The sequence below is a fragment of the Channa argus genome, chromosome 4 (genome assembly GCF_033026475.1).
Source record: "Channa argus isolate prfri chromosome 4, Channa argus male v1.0, whole genome shotgun sequence".
Taxonomy (NCBI): Eukaryota; Metazoa; Chordata; class Actinopteri; order Anabantiformes; family Channidae; genus Channa; species Channa argus.
This window is the reverse complement of record NC_090200.1, coordinates 22,120,970-22,143,118: the sequence shown is the minus strand read 5'-3', so window position 1 is coordinate 22,143,118 and position 22,149 is coordinate 22,120,970. Positions and strand designations below refer to the sequence as shown.

Below are 22,149 nucleotides of genomic sequence, written 5' to 3'. Positions count from 1 at the left end.
AACACCACTTTACAGTGAAATGGACTTAAAATGTTTTTATTGACGAAGTTCAAATTAGTCAGTAAAGTCCATTTAATAGGACAATCTGTGCATAAGGAACCTGACTTTAAAATGGAAAGCCCTGGTCCTATCAAATACAATGTCTTGTGATCCAATCCTCCTAACTGTTAAAATTACATACAACTCAATATTTTGTGTTTACATGCAGTACAACAGACAGCTCGGTAAGCACTTGACCACTTAATACAGCATCTAAAGCAGATGTGTTTTGAAAATGAACATGAGTTTAGGGCATCTGGTCCTTCTGTTTTTCCTTTCTCTTGAAATCAGTTTTGTCCCGCTTCTTCCTTCTGGTTTCATAGTTTTGTCCTCACTCTGTCTGTGAGATAAGCTGCTCTCTACGCTCTGCACTGATGAAGAAGCTTAGTTTCCGTGGCAACAGCCTCACCTCTACTGGCATGGCCTCATACTCCTCATTGTCAATGTTGTAGAAGCCACTGGTGCCCTGGGGGGTTAAATATAAAGACAGAAACTAGTACAGAGAGATTTAGAAAGCAAAATGATTGATGTAATCTCCACAGGTCAGATTTGCTTTAAGGTAACAGCATAATAAGGATCAAATAACTTGACAATCTGACCTCTGGCAGCTCCAGTCGGCAAACACTGGCCTCCAGTTTTGTGGAGTTTTTAGTGAAAACAGTTGGGTCCTCTTCTTTTTTTTTGCTAAAAAAAAAAAAAAAAAAAAAAAAAAAAGAGAGAGAATATGGACATTCTTTGACTTTCACCTAAAATAAACAGGAATTGTGTAAAGCTGTTCTTTGTTTACTGCAAACTGTTAAAAAAACTGAAACTACAGACCCAACGGTGATGAATTCGCCCACAGTTAAGTTGTCAGGCTCTGTGCAGATCATCAGGGAGTCATTTAAGCGCTGAACATTCAAATTGAAAAAAGGTATATAAATATATATAAAAGAAATCAAAGAGGCAACCAGCATGTTGTTTATTTGGCTCATGTGTTACAAATATTATTATTTTTGGACTGACCCTCTCCACTGGGTTTTTATTGTGCGTTTGAATAAACAGCTCTACTGTCGACAGCTGCTTTTCTTCCCACCTCTCCGGCTCTTCTACTTTTGGAGGCTCTAAGCAAACACACAAACACAACCTAAAAATATAACCGTAAAACTCACAATATTTTGGGGATTTATTTGGGATCATGTTGCCATGCTGTGATCCAAGTAGCATCACAGTCAAACACATACTCACCTTCAACAGGGGGGTTCCAGTAGTTTTTGAGTCTATAGATGATGCGGTAGAGCAGATTTGGTCTTGGGGGCTTATGAAGGGGCAGATCAGGGGGCCGAAGGGTTGGAGCCAAGTACGACACTGAAATGTCCTGGACCAGAGGCCATTCCTAAAGGTGAGATTTTGTATCAATGTGGGAAAAAAACAACACATCAGTAGCTACAGAATTAGCTTTGTCTTGGGTGACAAGAAAAATGCAACAATAATCTGATGTTTGTTAGAACTAATTTATCGTTTCATGTTTGCATAAAAGGAGCTGATATTGTTTGTGTAAAACCTTTAAAAGAAAAAATACAGCCTTACCTTTAGAGTTCTAAACCAATGTGCTGCATTTGTTTTCAGTGGTCCAAGGTACCAATATCTATGTGCAAATATGGCTGATTAGGCTTTTGTATGGGGATTACATCATTTTAATCCTTCTTACCCATAGTTAAAAAATAAGGATAATTTTTACTTGCTGATTGTTGCAGCCACATCTCTAAAAGCACCCCAACGCAGTCCCATCAGAGCAAAGACTGGCTGCTCTTTCTCACCCTAGAAACATGCACATACGCAATAATCAGCACATATAAAAAGTTTATTACCTTCATGCATTCTAAAGTAGACAGAACCAGTTTCTCACTTTGATTTGTAACACATCCAGAGGTACTGTGTCTCCCTTCAGAATGGACAGTGTCGCTGATGTGATGTCTCTGGAGAATGAACAGAATGAAAACAAGATTAAGTTAAATATGAGGTAACTCGTGTGTATTCACTCTGTTGAACTTAACAGACTTATAGTGCATCACAGGATTGAGTGATGAGAGTGTGCTATTAGTATGACACTAATCAGATACTTACTTGACCTTGTTATCACTTAGAAGATGTAGACTTGGACTCAGGGAGTTGCGAGAGCCCAGTGGAATAAACCCAATCGGTACATTACTGAATTTATCCTGTAGTCAAAACGCATTTATAAGTTAGATTATTAACAGAGGTCCAAGTTTAGTTAATCAACCATAAACCAGTGACAAATCCACATAACTGTGTGACACCTACGTGATCTTGCCTTCGCAGTAAGCCTGTGATAACCTCCTGCACAGTGCCATCGCCCCCAGCCACAATCAGCATGTCTGTCTGTTCCATAAGCTCTATCAGCTTTTTTGCCTGGCCTTCGTAGTCCGTCTGTAGAGAAAAATGCAATAGATCAGTGGTTTTTAATCCTGGTCCTCAAGGACCCCTACTCTGCTTGTTTTCCCACTAAACCCGCACTGCCCTCTGCCGATTACCTAGATCCTGTGTTTTTAGGCAATCATAAGCTGAAAAATACCAATTAACGTTGTCTTCCAGCAGTCCACCCTCATCACAGTTGACTATACACACCTGATCCAGGTGATCAGCAGTGGGTGTGCAAGATTATTTGACAGGCAAGATTCAGAATCACTGTAAAAGATAACTATTACCCAAGACAGAAGAATGTCTACTTAAGCCACACATAACTGACTGAGCCAAGGAGAAAAAATTAAATCATACCTTTACTACTGTAATCTCTACACCAGCCAGGTGTAAAATAGGAGCAGCATTCTTTTCAAACAGGTTGTTAGCTTTCCTGGGAACGTTTTAGACATAGAGTTGAAAATTACCACAGAAAGAGATTATGTCTGAAGCAAAGACTGTCAGTGAGTGGTTTCAGATTTCTGTTTCCTTACCCTTTACAAGCTGCAGGGTTTAAGATCACAGTTGCTTTCTTTAAACGCTCCCCTGGAGAGATCTGTTGACGCCCAAATTCCTAAAAAATATTGCTGACAATTAGGTTTAGAAAGGCTGAGCTAGGGTGGGGTGTGTAGGATGTCTTCAGTTGATTATTTAGGAGAAAAAATAAGTGACATCTTACCCTGGCTACTAGACAAGCCTCTCTCCGCAGAACATTGTCACTAAAACGGAACAAGACAAACATTTTAAAATACAAACAGACAAATAAAAATAGAATGTATTTTTAATACAATCTATTTAATTCGTGGAAATAATGTAACTTGAGAAACCCACCAGTGTTTACCATACAGCCAGTACCCCCCATAAGACAAGACGCAGACAGCAAATGTAGACTTCTTCCAGTGATTTCGCAAAGTCCGAAACACTTTCACCACTCGAGCCATGGTTCTGGTTAAAATATTACTAAACCCTCTACTTTGTTAGTGGCTACATTTGTATTTTTCTATCACAGCGGTCATAATTCCACAATTGTCAGACTAGCATGGAGGATTTAGTGTCACGTCAAATCACTACGGACTGAAACAACCCCATGCGGAACCAATATTGGTTCCGCATGAACCACTTTTCTTGTTTTATGAAACTATAATAGAAATTAAATTTGAAAGAGTCGCTAAAATATGAACTAAACCAAAAAACAACAAGGCCATTTAAATACTTCTTGAACTAGTCTGCACAGGTAAACTACAATTCCCATTGTGGGCACAAGCGGTTCGAGGACCTCGCCTGAATAATTTATACATAATACCGGCAATTTGTAAAGTATGTAACTCAGTCTAATTGTCAAGTATAAAAATACTATTAGAATTTGCTAGTTTTTGCTAAGAAATTACAACCGACGCTTGTTTACACAAATGATCATTTTAAATTTTACACCGGCATCAGCTCAGAAGCTTCTGTCCAGTTTTCCAAGAGTATCATGGCGGCGCAGATGGCGGTAAATTCAGGTATGAACTATAAATCTTTAATTAAGTAACTTAAATGTCCTTTCTCACCATGAATAACTGTTTATTATTATTTTAAAGATAAGCACATACATGCTTGTGTTTTAGCGGTAGTTTTGTCTCCCGTTAAATGTTTTGACCACATGGTGCTGGATCGCTCCGGACTCGGGCTGCTATGCTAATTGAACGTTAGCCTGCAAGTGAACGTTAGGGGTGTTTAAGGACTGACAAGCTGGTAAAACAGATTTTAACGTTCATAATTCCTTTCCACATCAAAACTGAATCCATACATCTAGAATCGTTTCTCTGAAACTGCAGCCGCAAAAGTGTCAGGTGGTCTAGTGTACGTACGTGGAAATAAAACTGAAACAAACTAGGAGCAAGCAAGAAATGTTTTGCATCATTGCGTAGTATATTTTAACGTTATTTGGTTTGTTTTGTTGTGCTACGCCTAATAACAGCTCATGTCTAGGTTGAAAACATACTATAAATTAAATGAGTCTGGTTTGTTATGACGTTCCTCCCGTCGTTGTCGGCTGGTGGTATTTGGTCGCATTAAAGCTGTACATATTCTACACATTTTGTCCTCCTACGGGCTTGTTATGCAATTATAAATGAATAGAGAGTGCAATGTAATAATGGACCGGAATAGTAAATATATATGTGTATATCTCTGTGTTGGCCCAGAGATAGTCTGGAGACCTGTCCAGGCTGTACCCCGCCTCTCGTCCAAAGTTTTTTAAATGAGTTCTACAATACACGATTATTGATTGCATAGGAGATAATTTATCTGCCATATATTGTCAAACTAGAAAGAGACCCTTGACAAAATTCAGTCTGAGTATGACATTGTCATATATAGGATAGATAACAATTTCAAGTACGGTTATAATAAATTACGACTGTCGAGGTGATAGAAGTAATTTCTGTGCATGCATGTATAATGAAAAAAAGGCTCTTTTTAAAAGTCATGTTTACACCTAGGAGCCAGTCTGTGGGGGCCGCTGAAGGAGCTGTGGGAGACAGTGGATGGGGCTGTGTTGAGGAGACAGCCAGAGAGTGTCCACCTCCTTGACCTGCAGCTGAAGAAACACAAACCACATTTTCTCTCACTCTTTAAGAACCCGGTGAGAGAAGCACACCTTATAATCACTTAGATAACGAATGTAACTTGAGATTACATTTTAATGTACCAGAAAGTTTGTAGTTTGTACCAATCTTAATTTCAAGACGAACTCAAAAAAGGAATCAATATAAAAAATGCCTTTCAACATAAGCTTTTTTACTCCATTCTAGCAAAAAGAACAGGACAGACGCTTCAAATCATAACAATGCATTGGTGTTTGTTAAACACAAAACAATATGGTGCTAAATTAAAAAAAGAAATGATATACCACAATTAAAAGGGGTTTCCCTTTTAATTCTGGTATATAATTTCTACTGCTGTCATTATCATAGTTTCTGTGCCTGAGAAAAGCGTACGATATAGTTAGGTGTGTGTTTCTCTAGTTAATGTCTATCTCTCCTGCTCAACATCCTCTTCCTTATGCTGAAAAGAAAGGATGAAAAGATGATAAGAAAATTTCAAAAAAATCATCAGGTATAGCTTAAAGAAATCCAATGAGGCTGCTGCACATACAGTATTCTCACATTCACATACACCTGAGAGTTGATAACTTCTTAATGATCATTTCACTCACATGCAAAAACTCTTCATGTGCAAATTTTGGTATTTTTATTTATTGTTTTACACCACAGATTCTGGCAGAGTTCTTTTGTTTTTTTAATGTCAAACTATGTGTCTAGGACGGCCTCTTATTGGCACATTCCCTAGTGCCTAATATGGTCCCTTCTGTACTAATGGTGTCATATAATTTTGGTGTTGACTACTTATTTAAGTATTGAAAGAAAACCTTCTTGGTGCAGACAGCAAAGTTTGGTTATACAATGTGTGCTTAGACAGTAGTATCAGTAGTGTCTGGTTACTTCATTTTCAGCCAAAGAGTGCTGAACAGAGAGAGAAGGTTCGTAAGGCAAGCACGGAAGGCATCGCCATTCAAGGTCAACAGGGATCAAGACTCCTTCCAGAGCAGCTTCTGACAGAGGCCTTCATCCTGAGTGATCTGTTTGATATTGGAGAGCTGGCAGCTTTGGAGCTTCTGTTGGCAGGTAAAGTGGACAGTGAAAGATTTTATTTTATTTTTTTAAGAAAAGCTTTCACAAAATCAGGCATTTTAGGCTGCAACATTAACAAAAAGGTCAGTTAAATCTTGGAGGGATGGATTATGGTCTATTTTGTGTGACAAAGTCAGTATGCAGATTAGTTTATAGTAGCTATTTTGATTTAGTTTGCTAAATGTCTGCTAAATGACTAAATGTAGTTTTGTTGGACCAAAAGTGTAATTTTCAGATAAAGGTTTGCTCAATTTCTATTACTACACACATTATCATTTCACACAATTTCATCTATGCTCCAGGTGAGCACCAGCAGCCCCACTTTCAAGGTCTGACAAGAGGATTAGTAGCTGTGCTGCTCTACTGGGATGGAAAGCTTTGTATAGCCAACTCTTTGCGCACACTGATCCAGTCACGCCATGGCAAGACCTTCACCCTGGATCTAAGGTAAAAATTGCACATTCTCTGCTCTAAAAGGTTGATTTTATGAGGTTACTATTGTCGGGTTTTGATTTCTTTTTTAATTTATTTATTTTTCTTCATATGTTCTGTTCTGTCTTTTCTTACTCAGTGGAGAACTGGTGGCTTTGACAACACGTTTTACAGATGAACTGATGAGCCAAGGTCTGACCAGACGTATCTTAACCTTAGTGTCAGAGATCAGTGTGACACGTGAATTTGAACGGCTGCAGAAGGAACGGGGTCTGGGTAATGAAAAGCACAGGAAGGAGGTGGGAGTAAATCTTTAGTTACTTTGCAACACACATTTTACTGGACTAGTGCACTGTCTGAAGCTTTTTGGATGAAAATCATCTACAGATATGCAGTGTAGGAATATACTCAGAGGAATTCTGACAAGTTTTTAAGTCCTTTTTTTGTTTGTTTTGTTTTAACTCCAGGTCTCCGATCTCATCAAAGAATGCCGACAGGCACTGGCAGACAGCTTGTTTTCATGGACCTGCCAGTCACCATTGACTAAAGATGATACCCTGGCTCTTATTGGCCACTTGGAGACAGTGACCGCTCAAGCTGATGGCTCATTAGATAGTGTGAACATGGCTCTCGTCATGGCACTTCTCTACTGCTTAGATGTCAGCTTTATAGAGCAGGGGACTGAAGATAGAGAGGGTGAGAACATGTTGCATAGTTATGTCAGTATTTTTTTGGTTCGATTGAAGTTACCAATTCAATTGCGTAAGAAGTACATGTACAAGTAGATGTAACTATATATAAGAGTGTTGTTAGTTTTAGTATTTTGCTTTTACTTGTAAAGGGTAAAGGGTTGTATTTGTGTGTCTGCAGATCTTCTCCAGGTGCTGCCATTGCTCACAGAGAGACAGTATGTATCTGCAGTGCACAGTCGTCTGATGGATGGCCAGCCATGGAAGCTTCCGGGCCTGCAGGCTTTGTGTCGGATGGCTTGGGCTCTGTCACTGAGGGTCCTTTCCCAGCTACCGCAGGGATCAGGTAAGACCTGTTTATTGGAATGCAATAACATGGTCTTCAACCTGTTTGAAGTAAAGCTTATCTAAAAGAGTTATCAAAGATAACATTTGTTTCAATGTTTGTACATTTGGATGTGTGTGTATGTGCAGCCCTGGTTGAGTTCACTGAGGCAGATGAGGCTCTGGCTGACCAGGCTATACTGGGAGATGTCTTCCTGTTTATCAAGGAGGGCATGCTGGCATGTGAGAGTTTCACCCAAGAAGAGTTTTACATCCGCCGTGTTCACTCGCTTATTACAGACTTCCTGGCACTCATGCCAATGAAGGTGAGAGAAGTCATAGATGTCAACTTCCAAGGTTTTCATTTAAGTAAAGTATTTATTGCTATGGGATATCTGGGTTAGTTTCAGGCTATCACCAATAGATATGTTGTTGCATGTATTTTCAGGTGAAGCAGCTGCGGAACCGTGCTGATGAGGATGCCCGACTGGTCCACATGTCTCTACAGATGGACAGTGAGCTTCCATCATCACTACGCAAGGACTTAGACAACCTCATGATCCTTGTTAGTGATTTTTAAAAATCCATGCACTTATACAAACAACAGTAAGAAATTAGCTGATGACATTATCAAGAATTGAGAAACTGAGAGCAGAAGAGAATAAAATTGTCGTGTGTCAGAGATAACTTTTCTACCCAGCCAGTTCAAGGGCTGGTTTGCAGGCAATGCCTACTTTGGAGCCAGTTCTTTGCATTTCCTAACAATGTAGACTCTTAAAGCCAGGAGCAGAATTTGTAAAGATGCACTGTAGTATTATGCCTGTTGTTATATCTAATGTTATTGTTGCTGGGGAAACGACCATGTATACGGTGATGATATGGTTTGATGATGGCTCTCCAGCCAGTTGAAAACCAATCTCATTCTTGAAAAGTTGAAGCACCTCTGAGCTGGCTCTAGCATCAGTTCAGCACTAGCATCTAGTTCAAAAAGATATTAATGTATTAATTTCTGCTTTGCCTTTGCAGATAGGAGAGTTTTACAGTAAGGACACATTTGGGCTTGAGCTGGGTCTGGAGTTCTGGTGTCCCACAGAGTCTCTCCAACACACATCTCTGCAGGGATCCTATCTGGGTATGGCATTGCAAAGGCCTCCACATAAACAGGTATGGACGATATTTTCTGCAGTCTTGTCATCAATTTTTAAACGAAGAAGCTGGATCAATTTGAACTTGGCGGTCTTGAGAAAAGCAATTCTTTCCTCACTTTTTTCTTATTCTAAATTTCCTTTAATGTGATGCAGGTAGTTCTGTCCAAGTTTGTGCGTCAGATGGGAGATCTTCTGCCCTCCACTCTCTATATCTCCTATCTTCGTATGCTAAAAGGTCTTGCCAGTGGGCCTCAGTGTGCCCACTACTGCTTCAGTCTGCTTAAAACCAATGGAGCCACACACAGTAAGATCAAATGGTTTCCACATCTTAAGCAACTTTAGGAATACATTTGGGCAGTTTTGCCTTTATGGAGGAGTGATTAATCAGATTTTGGGGTGATCTTGAAATTTTGGCCACTAGAATATTGACTATTTTTGTTTTTAAGTGTTTAAGTGTTTTTTTTCTTTAAGTATGTATATCTAGAAATGTTCACATCCTAATTAATTACTAGAAACCTCAGTGGAAAAGCTTTTAGTTTAGTTTAACAAATGAGGACCAACTAATAATAAGTACTTGTATGCAGGTGACAACATTCAGGGAGTTTCAGGCAGCCCTGTGTCCTGGGAACATTTCTTTCATTCTCTCATGCTCTACCATGAGAACCTGCGAAGAGATCTTCCAAATCCAGATGCCGCACACTACCGCCATCCACCACTAAGGGGAATCACCCAAAGGGAACTGGAAGGACTGACTTCATTTTTGCAGTTACTCACTACCATAATTACATGGGTATGCAACAACATTCACTAAAAGGGATAGGAATATCGACTAATGTATTCTAATATCCAGGAGCTGTAACTCTGTTTTTTTCTTTTTTTCCCTTCTCTCTAGAGTGAAAATGCTCGTCTGGCATTGTGCGAGCATCCCCAATGGACTCCAGTTGTGGTAATGTTAGGGTTGCTGCAGTGCAGCGTTCCTCCTGTCCTGAAGGCTGAGGTCCTGAACTGCTTGGCAGCATTTGGGAGGTCACCAGAGATTGCTGCATCACTCTGGCAGTCACTGGAGTACACACAGGTTAGGCTTTCAAAATAACTACAGCTGATATTTTGCATTTGTCGTCACCTGATCTATTACCTAGACCTGCATGATATGGGGAAAATCTGCGACGTGTGATAACATTGACCTCAAATTATTCCAAATAGAAGAAATGTTATAAAAAATAGACATTAATCACTGGGGGAATGTAAAAAGACTAAAATATATAGCCTCTTGTGATATTATTCATGACTAGACAGGTACAGCTGGTACAGGGAGGGGGCTGAAGTGTTGGAGCTGCTGTCAGAGAGAGAGAGAGAGAGAGAGAGAGAGTGTCCTTCAGAACTTCTTTAAACAACTTGTACTGTTGTTTTACTTGCCAACTTTTATTGAGCGTAATATAGAGTGTAGACTTTGTCAGCTCCAGAAATGGTTCACCTTGGCTGGAATGTCTCACTGCCTGCTGTTCTGCCCTGCCCCACAGAGACAGACAGGAGGGAGAAACTGCACTGTCAGTGCCTATGCATACTGTAAGATCTGCTAATGTCACTTGCCACTTGGTCCGATACTGCCCTTGTGTATTCATACTCATAAGACTTCTCCCACACAACACCTTATAGCCTGTTAACCTCACGTTGGTTGAGCGGGTTGGTAGAGATGGAAGCTGTTTCTGGTTTGAAGCTGTTTAAAGATAAGTCTGCTAAAGTCTTACAATTTACTCAATAACAGCCATTCTGATATTTTTCAAGCTTATTTTAAACATGTTTAATACATGTTTAAAACATCAGCCACAACCAAGGGAGATCTACAGTAACTCGATCACTTTATTTTACAAGGATATTTTATCTCTATATTGCACAGAAGAATCTACACTATGTTTTGTCATTGAATTTTTTTATAATTATCAACTTGTTGTTTTGAAAATCTTTTTGTGTCACACCTTCTGAATCTTTGTAACGTGCTTTTCTACCAGATACTTCAGACCGTCCGAGCCCCTGGACAGAGACAGGCAGCTGGAATCGAGGTAAGTGAATGTGGAGCTGGATTCTCCTTTTTGCACCCTGTCAGTTCTAAGATAGGCAAAGAAGATCATTAGTTGGTAAATAGATGTCGAGATGACTTTGCGTGCAACAATACACTTAAATATCTCCCTTTGGGCATTAGATTGGTTGAATTTTTTAGAAATGAACATCATGTTTTGATACAAAATAATATAAACATAATGGGAGTGAGTTTGCAAGATTCTGTTGATTCTCTTAAGTGAGTTTTCAGACACAAAAAACTGACTTTAATCGGTTATTCCTGTGGAAATGACTAATTCAAAAGTAATTTTACTTTAAGACTGGTGAGAGATGGACATTTAGGCGGCAAAGTATCTGATGTTCTCCCAACTTGCAGGTGGAGCTGAATGAGATTGAGTCGAGCTGTGAGGAGTACCCTCTGACACGAAGCTTCTGCCACCTGATCAGCACATTGGTTGAGAGCAACCTGCCCATTAACTTGGGTGCAGGGCTACGTGTGCCAGGCTTCCAGCCCTACCTGAACTTCTTGCGTGACTCTGTGTTTCTCCCCTTCCCCACCAGAGCATATCGCCGCCCTGCTGAGAAGGTAATAGACTGCGTAGTGCTCTACTGTTGTTTTTACAAGGTCAAGAGATTTAGTTACAGCATCTATTCTCTTTGAACTACACATGCAACTCTTCATTTTTATTTAGACTTTTTTTTTCTTCTTTTTTTTTTCTTTCAGTGGGAGGTTGCTGACTCTGTCCTGGAAGTGTTCCACAAGCTGTTGCGGGACTATGAGCCCCAGCCCTCAGACTTCTTGCCGGAGATGGTGGAGTTGCAGGGTGAGCAGGTCCCAGCCCACAAGCCCCCTGGCCACAGCATTATGTTTCATTTGCTCAACGACTCACCCGTGCTGGCACTCTGCCTCAGTCTGCTGGAGGAGGGTGTACGCCAGCTCGACACCTATGCACCTTTCCCTGGTGAGAGAACGTACACTGCTGCTATTAGAGGAAGAAAGACTGCTTGTGTGTGTATGTGCTTCTTCTAAAGCCACATTGGATGACTTCTCCTCCCACACAGGCAAGAAGCACTTGGAGTCTGCGGTCCAGCACTGCCTCTGCCTGCTGGACCTGGCTCTGCAGAAAGAGGTGGTTTTCATGGATCTCCTCAGGGAGAGCCAAGCCTCCCTGCTGGTTTCACCTTTAGAGCAGCTGCTCCAGGGGGTCAGCCCTCAAACCCGAAGAGCAGATCACATTGTCAGTATTGCCAGGTAAGAACATCCAATTGATAGCACAAACTGTGGTTTGGATTTTTGTATCTCAAGTAATAACATTTTTTTTAAGGGCCTTTGGTCACAGAATGGTTGTAACTAAGTAGGGAACTGTGTTTACCCTGGCAGGTATCTCTACCACAGCAGCTCCAACCCAGAGGCTGCTTTCCAAAGTGCCAAGATCTTGCGACGTATTGCCAACTACCCCAACATTCAGATTAGGCTGGTTGGAGATTTTACACATGACCAGGTATATGCTGATCTGAGGTTTTTAATATTTTTACAAATGCATTTACCACAAAGATGAATAACATTTCACAAGCAGATTATTCATTTAGACACCTGCATGTGAAATATACTTTTTTTTTTTTAAATTAAAGCTTATTTATATTGCTAAATTATGCCACCGTGTAATACTGAAATCCAAATGCTTTGGAAGGAATTTTAAGAAATAACTAAAGTATGATAGTGAACTTCACTGTTGTGATGAGTTGAAACTTGGCTACAGTTATGTGTGTGTTCCTCAGGCTGTGAGTGACAAACTGATGGCTGGCTTTGTGGAGTGTTTGGACAATGAAGAGGCAGAGGAGGGAACTGAAAAAGGCGACGGTGAGAGAGACATTCGTTATTTGTTCCTTGATGTCTGTACGTATTTGACTTAACTTCTGTGGTTTCTGTGGCTGTTAAAGCTAAACATGTGCAATAACATCATGCTGAAACTCAACTTCTTTGTAACTGTTCATTTCTAGACTCTGAGTCTCAAAAGAAGGTGTCGAGAATTCGACATGAAACCCAGATCCATATCCTGAACCTGCTCATCACCTCCTTGGAGCTGAAGGCACCGAATCTGGCCCTTTATCTTCTGGGCTATGAAGTTAAGAAGCCTGTGTCTTCTACTAACCTCCAGGACCCAGGTCAGGATCTGGCCTTAGCAGTTGAGATGAATTGTGTGGCTGTTCTGATGCTGGCATCATTTGTGGGGTTAAGATAAGTTAGAAAACTTTTCAGATTGCCAGAGTGTTACCAGTTTGTGTACTTCACAGGTGTGTTGGGATGCCCGAGGAGCTGCCTGCATGCCATTCTGAGTCTGCTTCAGAGAGGCACTGAGAAGAGATCAGGACCTGTACTTACACAACAGGCACCACACCTAGCTGAACTATGCTACCAGGTGCTGTGCATACTGTACTCCAGAAATGAGGGGCTTGGACACAGGCGCCTGTCTATATATTGAGACATGCAGCATTGTAACACATTCACTTTTGCAATTGTCTTGTTAGATGGATTTAACCTAACGAGTCTTTTGACTGTTTATTTATGTCTTTCTTTCATTGTCATCCTTTCTCAGGTAATCTACCAGCTGTGTGCCTGCCCAGACACATCTGGTCCTACCATGCGTTATTTGAGGACCAGCCAAGACTTCCTGTTCTCTCATCTTCGGCATCTGCCATTCATCCTGCCCGGTGATTATAGGATGGCCATTCATGTCTTTGACCCTAAATTAATAATAGCAAAACCCTTACAGATGTGATGAGTGATATGCATGAAACAAAGAGGCAGGAAATTCTGGAATATTAATAGAAATTTGTGGTTCTATTGTATCCTCACTGAAAGGAAATGATGAATGAAAAAATTATATTCTGGGGAGATCACTATGCGGATATGAAATAGAATGACAGACGTCTTTAATTTAGTATAGCTTAATTTCACTGATAAAGTGTGTTAATTGTTGACATAAATGCAATTTATTTCTTTTTTCTTTATTGCCTCAGACAACCAGATCGCTGCTCTTTCCCAGATGTCTTGGCTTATGAAAACAGCTGCAATTGAGCTGAGAGTCACCTCACTGAATCGTCAACGTTCACATACCCAACGTCTCGTGAACCTCCTGCTTGATGATCAACCACACACACAGCATACAGGTATGGAATGCATTATCAAACTTGTTCATAGCTGGTTCAGGTGTCTTCAATTCTACCCTGATATGGTCACAATATTATTTTCACTGAACAGGTACTGTACGTGTTAACAGCTTTTAGGTTTAAAAGTCAGTTTAAATTCAAAGAAGCTAATTTTACAAGAGCCTTTAGGTACAACAGTAATGATCACACACGTAACACCCATACTTCTCAAACCTGCATTTACCATGATAACATAATAAAGTTTAAAGTATAAACCAAAGAATTGTTTTTCTTCAGCTGATGGTGAATCAGGTATGGAGGAAGACACCAGATCAGTCAGCGGCTTCCTGCATTTTGACACTGTTTCTAAAGGTTTGTAGCATTTTAATACATATTTTGTCAGCAAAATGTAATTTTCATTGCAGCCCACTTCACAAATTGTGCTCTCAGATCTGTTATAAAACCTGTGATTTAAGGCTCTTTTCTTCTTCTTCTTTTTTTAGTAATACCAGATTGTTTATGACTTTCCTTGTTTGATGTCTTCAGTTCGCAGGAAGTTGCTAAGTGTGCTGGATGCCATTGATTTCAGTCAGGACATGCCTGAGCTGCTACAGCTGGACTTCTTTGAGCGCACTCAGATTGAGCAGGTGATCTCTAACTGCGAGCATGTCAATGAGCAAGGACACACTGTGTGCAATGTTAAGGTGGGTTTGCAGGTGTAATGTTCTATCTCTGAAGTGTTGTTTGAACTTTTTTTGGTCTTCCATTGATTGCTATGCTATAATACACTTTTTTTGCACAGCTTCTTCATAGAGTGCTGGTTGCTGAGGTAAATGCCCTGCAAGGAATGGCAGCCATTGGGCAGAGGCCCTTGTTAATGGAGGTGAGTGACCTTAATTATTTCTAATATAACAACAAATTGTGTGAAGTGAAAAATCAAGGGGAGCTTAATGCCTGTTTAAAATGCCACAGGGTTTTCATTACTAGTGATTAGAATTGTATGTAGATGCTTGAGATGTTTTTCATAATGTATTTTTCCAGGAGGTGAATTCCATACTGCAACAGGTGGTGGAACGTAACCGCATCCGTCGAAGTCTGAGTGCAAAGCGACATGCGCTGCAGTCCTGGAGGAGCCTGGTTGAGACACTGCTGACTGCCTGCCCTGCTGACCTTATACCTGCTGATGACAGACAACTTATCATCAGAGACCTTCTGCTAGATCTGCATGATAAGGTCAGTGAGGACATTTGTCCCATTGAAGGTGAAATTATTGCATATATTATATCCAAAAAGCCATTATGCTCTTTAAATACACTAAATTATTGAAAGGGTCTGATAGGCAAAATTAAAAATTCCCCATTATCATAGTAAGAATAATTTGAAGGGTATTGCAGCTTCATTCAGTGCTCATTAATATACGTGTATTGAATCATTCAAATCAGTGAAAACATAACTGCTAATGACTTCCTGCAAATGTGGATTTAATAAATGGATTTATTAAACTTGTTAAAACAACTGTTGCCCTGCACTGTGTAGGTGTTGTCAGAGGATGCAGCAGGAGAATTGATGCCCATTGTTGCCGGAGCAGTCTTCACTCTGACAGCTCACCTCAGCCAATCAGTGCTGTCTGAGCAGCAGCAGGGAGTGGGGCTAGAAACATCCTCAGGTTTTGCTTCCATCGCCAACTCTGCCCTGCACCTGATTCTCCGGAAGTTGCTGGATTTCATCCTTTGTACTGGTTAGTGATGACCTATCTCTATAACAAATTGTTATTTCTCACACTGGGTGTGTTGCTAGGATCAATTTTGGTTGTGTTACATTTAATAAGGTGGTGGATACCAGCGACTGCGTGCTCACCTGTATGGCTCTCTGCTGTACTACCTTCAAATCGCTCAGAAACCTGAAGAACCAGACACTCTGCAGACAGGTACAGAAAAAAAATCCTAATTGAACAAAAGTCAGATCAGTTTGTTGTAAAATTGTTACAGATATTGTTTAAAAACTTCCTCTGCATCTGGCAGGGAAAGCAATGTGGGAGCGTCTCACAGCGCCTGAAGATGGCTTCTCCAAACTGCAGCGCGAGAACCTGGCTATAATTGAGAGTTACGGCAAGGCCCTCATGGAGGTTGTGTGCAGGGATGCCTGTGATGGCCATGAAATTAGCAGGGTAAGAGCCAAACCCAACGCTTTCTATAAGCATATGACTTATGTGCTTTTCCAAAACCGGATAAATTCTTATATTTTACCAGCTGTAACATTTTGAGTTACCAGCAAAGATTCAGCAAATGTTTAAAATGTAAATACAGTATTATATAAAATAAAAGATCACGTAGATCGTTTATTCACATAGATCTTTTATTTTGATGTCTAGTTATGATGGTACGACTTGTCACTTACTTTGTGATCAGATTGTTATACTGACTTTTTGGTTTTTAATCCTGAACAGAAATTCTTGCTGTACATTTGCGCATTTTTTCTGCTGCTGTAACGGAAAATTCCACACTGTGGGACGAATAAGGGTTTATCTTGTCTTGTCTTAATTTTGCAATTGCTCTTGCATTTGCATTAAACCCTAATAATTTGTCTGACTCACACAGTCATGTTGGCTGATGTGCCCTCATCTGTTCTGACACGGCTCTTAAAACTCAAACAGATCGTTGGGTCGATCTCTGTTCTGAACAACAACAACAGCACTTTAGAGATGTGGTCAGTGTAAATAGTGCGTGTGTGTGTCATTTATGTATTGGCGGTTTATTGAAGCTATTTTCTGGGAAACTTGTAGGGTCTAACATTGAGGAGCAGAATTTAACTCACCAGGTGTCAATTCCCATAAAAAACACCATGGCAAAAGTAAGTTAGAAAAGGTTTTGTAGAATTGAATTTGTTCGGTCATTCGCTCATTAACACTACATGGTAAGATGTCAATATTTCCTCAAATGTGAAAATGGCAATGGACAATGTTTGTCTGAGTTTCTGTTGTTCTCTGTGCTGTTTTGAGTTTGTAGAAAGTTGCGTTAATCAAACTAATGTTAGCTTTGTTACATGTAAAAATGCAAAATCTGTAATAATCTAGTAATATTACTCCAAGCCTTGTTATGTGGGAGGGGGGTGTGTAATATTTAGCACAATGAATTAGCTATACTAAAACTCAAAGTCTGTAAATCCTTCACATATTGTTCACATAAGACATTTTAAAACTGATGTTCGTGCTAATTCAGCTTTACTAAATTATTCATTATTGTCTATATATGTTTTGATACTTTTAGTTAACTACCAAGTTATTTGGCGTCAATGCAGTTCTACACTGTAAGTGACCTTCATTAGAATAATTTAGCAAAAACTGAAAGGTGCAATAAGAATCTGTTATGTTTATTTTCACTTTCCTGGTGCTACAAGTGATGCTGTGGTCATGCTGCTCCTCAGGATGCCAGAACATTGAGAATTGTAATATAAATGCACCTATTGCAGAGATTCTTTTCCCCTTTTTCATAGACTAGGCATGAAGACAAGCAGCTGAACTGCTACAATGTGCCAGTTTGTCTCTTGTCCTCATCTAGTCCATAGACATGTAGTCCTCTGACTGTAGATTTCTTCTAATTACACATTTTGTCTGTTCTTTTGATCATCCTTCTCGCCTCTCCTGGTCTTTTAGATGTTAGCACTGGCGGTCCTGGACCGGATCCTATCCATAGACCGTCAGAATCAGTGGCTACTTTATGTCTGCAATAGTGGCTATCTGCGGTCAGTGGTGGAGAGCCTGAGACAGGATGACGCAGCCCTGCAGACCCTGCTCACACCTCAGGCACCCCTCCTCAAACCACTTTACATCTATGAGAGCAAGATGGTGAGAAAATAATTAGATGCTGTTCAAGGCCCTAAAACCCCCATATAATCAGTGGTCTATCTAACTCTTTTGTAAGCACAGTATTTTAAAAGTTACAAACTGAAAAATCTGCCTTGTTTTTTCAGGCTTTTCTGACTCGTGTGGCTAAGACGGGGCAGGGAGCTGTGGAGCTGCTGCGCTGTGGGCTTGTGGCACAGCTGAGTGAATGTCAGGTCTTTGATATGGTACCTGACAGTGACACAACCAGGTATGGGTGTGTAAAATTAAGGAGACTGTCTTGGTAATTTATTATTTGCTTATTATATTTAAATTTTAAAACTGATTCCACCTTACTGCTCTGTGTAAATTCTATTGTTTAAATTTATTTTTATATGGTTCCCTTCATTTGTGTCTGCGTCCTTGTAATATACAGCTCAATGAGGGACCCATCAGGCTTTATCCCCAGCCCTAAGGACCGCTACAGGCAGATTCTTTTACCAACGTTGAGGCTCTTTCAGGTGATTCTGACCTCTACCACCATGAATCACCAGCAGGGAGCAGCACAGGTCAGCAGAGTTCTTACATTTATAAAATCACTCACGAGTGTCAAATAAGTATATGATGGACAACTTGAACTTGCATTGTGTCTTAGTTCGGTCTGTGTTTTCCTGTGTCTGTGTGTGTGCATGCGTGCGTGCAGGTTCTCCAGTGGCTAATAGTCCATGCAGACACCATTCAGTCCCTTTTGCGCTGTCAGGAGCTCACTATGGGAGCTCTGCAGGAGCTCTCTTTGCTTACTGGCATAATCAGCAAGACAGCTCTTCCAGGTATAGAAGAGTCTGTAATCATTTAAATCACTTTAGTATGTGCTAAATACTGTTTTCACATATTTTCACAAATCAGTGACTGCAAATGGTGTCGTTCATGTAACTGCTTGGTGTTTCAGGTGCTCTTGAGATGGGTGGAGAAATCAACAGTGCTGCTCTTATGGAGTTCCAAGGTCACATCAACAGATTTCAGGTAAGAATTAATTAAATTTTTTGTTGTGTTCTGGATGTCTGCGATGTTTAATTTCCGTTAGTAATGTGTCTCTCCTTTTTTAGCGTCTGTGTCTGTCACTGCTTGGCCGCCTGGCAGGGAGTGAGCGGGAGAGGTTGCTAAAGCAGGCGGAGATCACTGCACCCGGAGAAACAGCAGAAAGGCGAGAGGAGATGGAAGTGGCCATGCAGCAGGTTTGACAAGAAGTGTTAATTCAGAGACATGCCAGCTTGTACACATTTTACATATAATAGCAGCTATGTATTTTTAATATCAAAGTATGCTGGTACAATTTGTCATTTTAAAATACACAAATCTATAAGTGGCATCAGAGTGGAATTTAACTCATTGTTTGTAATCTGATATCTGCGGTGGATGTTGAGGTTTCTTCAAAACGTACTTTTTAAACAAAAGTACGTTCTGAAAGTTTTTCTGACTGTTCAGTACATTGATCCTTGTGAAAAGTGCTTGTAAAAGTGAATATTTCTGCACTGCTGCCAGTGCTATTTAGTGTATATATGTCCAGGATGCTTCCACTGCAACTCTCCACATCAAGATAAGTGTTAAGCTAATTTAAAATTGTATCAAATATGCACACTGTGACTTCAGGTCAATGCCAACAAGCACATAAATATAGGTCTTTCTTTTTTCACATGCATGTTCCGTTTCCTCTAAGCCATGACTTGTTGTTTTTAGGTAGTGTACATATTCAGTTTGAAGTTAGCTATACAAATTGAGGCTACAGTGTTATGTCTCCTCTTAACTGCACAGATACAGGATTCTTTTTCAGCTTACAATTTCTTCAAGGTTGCCAGGTCTGCTTGCAGTAGTTTGGTTTGTTACAAGATATTCTCAGTGCGTTCCTTTAAACAGGAGGAAGTTGCCAGGTTCTCCAAGAGTATAATGATTGTCACTCGACTAACATTTGGAAGAAAGTTATGAAAGGCTCACTGAAACAATGTGTGTGGAATCAACCATTGTGCATTGTCATGAAGAGGTGGTGTCCTCTGTTCCCAGGTGTGTGCTAACATCATGGAGTACTGCCAGACCCTGCTGCTGCAGAGCTCAGCCCAGGCCCAGTTTAGCATCTGCCTCTTCAGCCCATCAGGCAGCGAGCCAGCTGGCAGGGATGGAGGGCGCACAGGTCAGTGATGTTCTGCCCCATACGAAAGGAGAAAAACAACACCCAACATATTTAAGTATAAGCGCTGTGTTGATTCTGAAAGTCTTTATCAGTGTCTCAAAGCTGATATATAACTAATCAAAATCCAGAATCTATCAATCTGTGTACCTAGAGGTTATTTTGCTCAAATATTTGTCTCTGGAAACATTTATTGGCCTTTTTAAATGGTTTTAATGGTTTTACCTGTGACTATCATAAAATTTATATAGACAATAATAAAAAACAAATGTAACTTGACAGGTAAATATTCGTGAGACTGTTGGTAGGGCCAGCATCAACACATTGCAAACACAAAGCTCCAGCATCAAGGATGGCTGCATAAGGGTTCAGAGAGGAAGAAGCACAACCGCAGGGGAAAGCAGACATAAAGTTAATGACATTCAGTGGTGACATATACTGTGAATGCAAGGAGAGGAGACTAAACAGTTGCTCCACTTTTTTTAAAGATCTTTCATCCACTTTGCCCTCTATGGCGTACTCCCGGGCCCCCAGCCTGGGTCTAGTCCTGTACCTGCTAAAAACCAGTGCTGCAGAGTTCTTCCGATTCCACCAGAGTCACAGACAGAGCCTGGGCAAGCTGCAAAACCTGGATCAGCTTCCCCCTGAGGAGCTCAAGGAGGTAATATTGGACCAATACACTAATTCACTCCGCCTCACATTCAGTTCTAATGACAGACCTTCTCTCTGTAGCTGTGCCAAGGGCTGGTGTCAGGCCCAGGAGGGGTGGAGAAAATCTCGTCAGTCCAGAGGAGCTTATTGGCCAAGAGACGGCTTGTCCAGCTTATCAACAACAGAGCCAAACTCCTGGCCCTGTGCTCCTGTATCCTTTTGCCATTTGATGGCTCAATTTTGCCTACTACAACTGTGTAACAAGATGATATTGAAAAATGTTGTTTCTCCAGTCCAGAATCAAATAACTACTTTCCTCTTGTATGACATTTGATTTCAGGTTTGCTTTGCCTGCAGTAGTGTACAGTATGTTTTCTTTAGGGAGTCAATCCTATCAAAAAGTGCTGTGAAATCCCTTAACTTGCCTCTTTCTCAGATATTATCGAGACCTGTTTATTCTTACTGTGGCGCCACCTAGAGTACTACTTGTTACATTGTACACCCACAGACCCTAAAGACTCCTTGATGCCTGGAATCAGTTTGTACAGATCACGCCTTACAGATGGTAAGAAAATGAAAAATTTCTAAGAATGAATTGCAAATAATTTTAAAATTGGTAGACATGGTAGAACTTAGCAGGTAAAGTAAGATCAGACTAAAAGGTTGTTGATGTATTTGTTACAGGCTGTGAAAAGGAAGTGTCTAACTTGATTGTTATAATCCGTTGTTTTAGACTCATTTGGGGGACTGCAGACAAGCGGAAGTCGTGGTGTTGGCCTTTCTCGAGTCAGCCAGCAGGACTTAGACCTGGTAAGAAATGGTTACAATCTGTTACAATGAATGTTTTGACAAACATTTTGTGTCAGTATCGATATACTGACATAAATATACATTGTGTGTACCACCCACGTTCTTCTCAATCCATTTGTTTCTTCTTCTGTTTGTGTGGGTGCAGCTGAAGAGCGACATGGCTGCGGGTTTCGGAGAGGCTCTTCAGAGGAAGCTGCTCGAGGTGGAGGGCTTGTACAGCCAAGTTCGCTCGCGATACACATTTATCCAGGCCCTGGTTCGCAGGATCCGTGGCCTGCTCCGCCAGCACAAAAGCTGAGGCAGACACATACAAAGACTGGCCTAGGCCCTAAATCTCAGTTTCTTATTGAATTAAAACTTCTGCTCAGCACAGTTATTAGCAACTGCAGAAAACTACCAAGGACTTCAATTATTCAGTTGTTCCGACTCGTCTCCTGGTTATCGTTGGATGTTTATACCATTGATGAATTCTGTGTTACCAGTCCCAATTATGATTGACTAAAAGTCTGCAAGGAGCATTTCCCAGAAGCATGGGAGGCTTGTAGAACACCATTTTTTTCCTTCTGTACAATTTAATATTCTTTTGTTTGCTTTTTAAAATTTCTTTAGTAAAAATAAACATTTTCTAAATCTCTAATTCTTGTGTAATTCATTGACAACACACACCAGAACATCTGGACTACAATAATTCTTTGTTCTCCATTGACATATA

General features: G+C 40.5%; 2 protein-coding genes across 2 annotated transcripts; one reads left to right on the top strand and one right to left on the bottom strand.

Moving 5' to 3' along the window:
* Nucleotides 1–20: 20 nt before the first annotated feature.
* Nucleotides 21–3,696, bottom strand: agk (acylglycerol kinase). Its single transcript, XM_067502975.1, has 14 exons — nt 3,331–3,696; nt 3,179–3,218; nt 2,994–3,073; nt 2,818–2,893; nt 2,344–2,469; nt 2,146–2,240; nt 1,928–1,997; nt 1,760–1,839; nt 1,609–1,666; nt 1,267–1,414; nt 1,045–1,142; nt 859–929; nt 639–723; nt 21–505 (listed from the first exon to the last, which is right to left on the bottom strand). The coding sequence occupies exons 1-14, from the start codon at nt 3,438–3,440 to the stop codon at nt 371–373; spliced, it is 1,272 nt and encodes a 423-aa protein (XP_067359076.1). The 5' UTR covers nt 3,441–3,696; the 3' UTR covers nt 21–370.
* Nucleotides 3,697–3,944: 248 nt separating this feature from the next.
* Nucleotides 3,945–22,074, top strand: nup205 (nucleoporin 205). The gene is made up of 42 exons (XM_067500204.1): nt 3,945–4,001; nt 4,983–5,125; nt 5,996–6,167; nt 6,476–6,620; nt 6,745–6,904; nt 7,073–7,301; nt 7,476–7,640; nt 7,769–7,944; nt 8,067–8,183; nt 8,645–8,782; nt 8,920–9,070; nt 9,351–9,556; nt 9,659–9,841; nt 10,776–10,826; nt 11,201–11,410; nt 11,549–11,786; nt 11,887–12,076; nt 12,206–12,326; nt 12,604–12,685; nt 12,826–12,990; nt 13,120–13,244; nt 13,422–13,536; nt 13,846–13,995; nt 14,272–14,346; nt 14,521–14,678; nt 14,777–14,857; nt 15,016–15,207; nt 15,511–15,712; nt 15,803–15,901; nt 15,996–16,141; nt 17,627–17,818; nt 17,944–18,065; nt 18,231–18,363; nt 18,498–18,624; nt 18,744–18,817; nt 18,901–19,029; nt 19,853–19,979; nt 20,465–20,637; nt 20,709–20,838; nt 21,064–21,192; nt 21,361–21,437; nt 21,583–22,074. Exons 1-42 carry the CDS (start codon nt 3,974–3,976, stop codon nt 21,733–21,735), a joined length of 5,979 nt encoding a protein of 1,992 aa, XP_067356305.1. The 5' UTR covers nt 3,945–3,973; the 3' UTR covers nt 21,736–22,074.
* Nucleotides 22,075–22,149: the final 75 nt, after the last annotated feature.

Coding starts and splice junctions, on each gene's coding strand:
- agk (XM_067502975.1), bottom strand. CDS start 3,440: ATGGCTCGAGTGGTGAAAGTGTTTCGGACTTTGCGAAATCACTGGAAG. Junction 3,219..3,330: donor TGGCTGTATGGTAAACACTG/GTGGGTTTCTCA, acceptor GTTCCGTTTTAG/TGACAATGTTCTGCGGAGAG. Junction 2,470..2,817: donor TAGAGATTACAGTAGTAAAG/GTATGATTTAAT, acceptor TTTTCTCTACAG/ACGGACTACGAAGGCCAGGC.
- nup205 (XM_067500204.1), top strand. CDS start 3,974: ATGGCGGCGCAGATGGCGGTAAATTCAG. Junction 9,557..9,658: donor TCACTACCATAATTACATGG/GTATGCAACAAC, acceptor CCTTCTCTCTAG/AGTGAAAATGCTCGTCTGGC. Junction 18,364..18,497: donor ACCAGCAGGGAGCAGCACAG/GTCAGCAGAGTT, acceptor GCGTGCGTGCAG/GTTCTCCAGTGGCTAATAGT.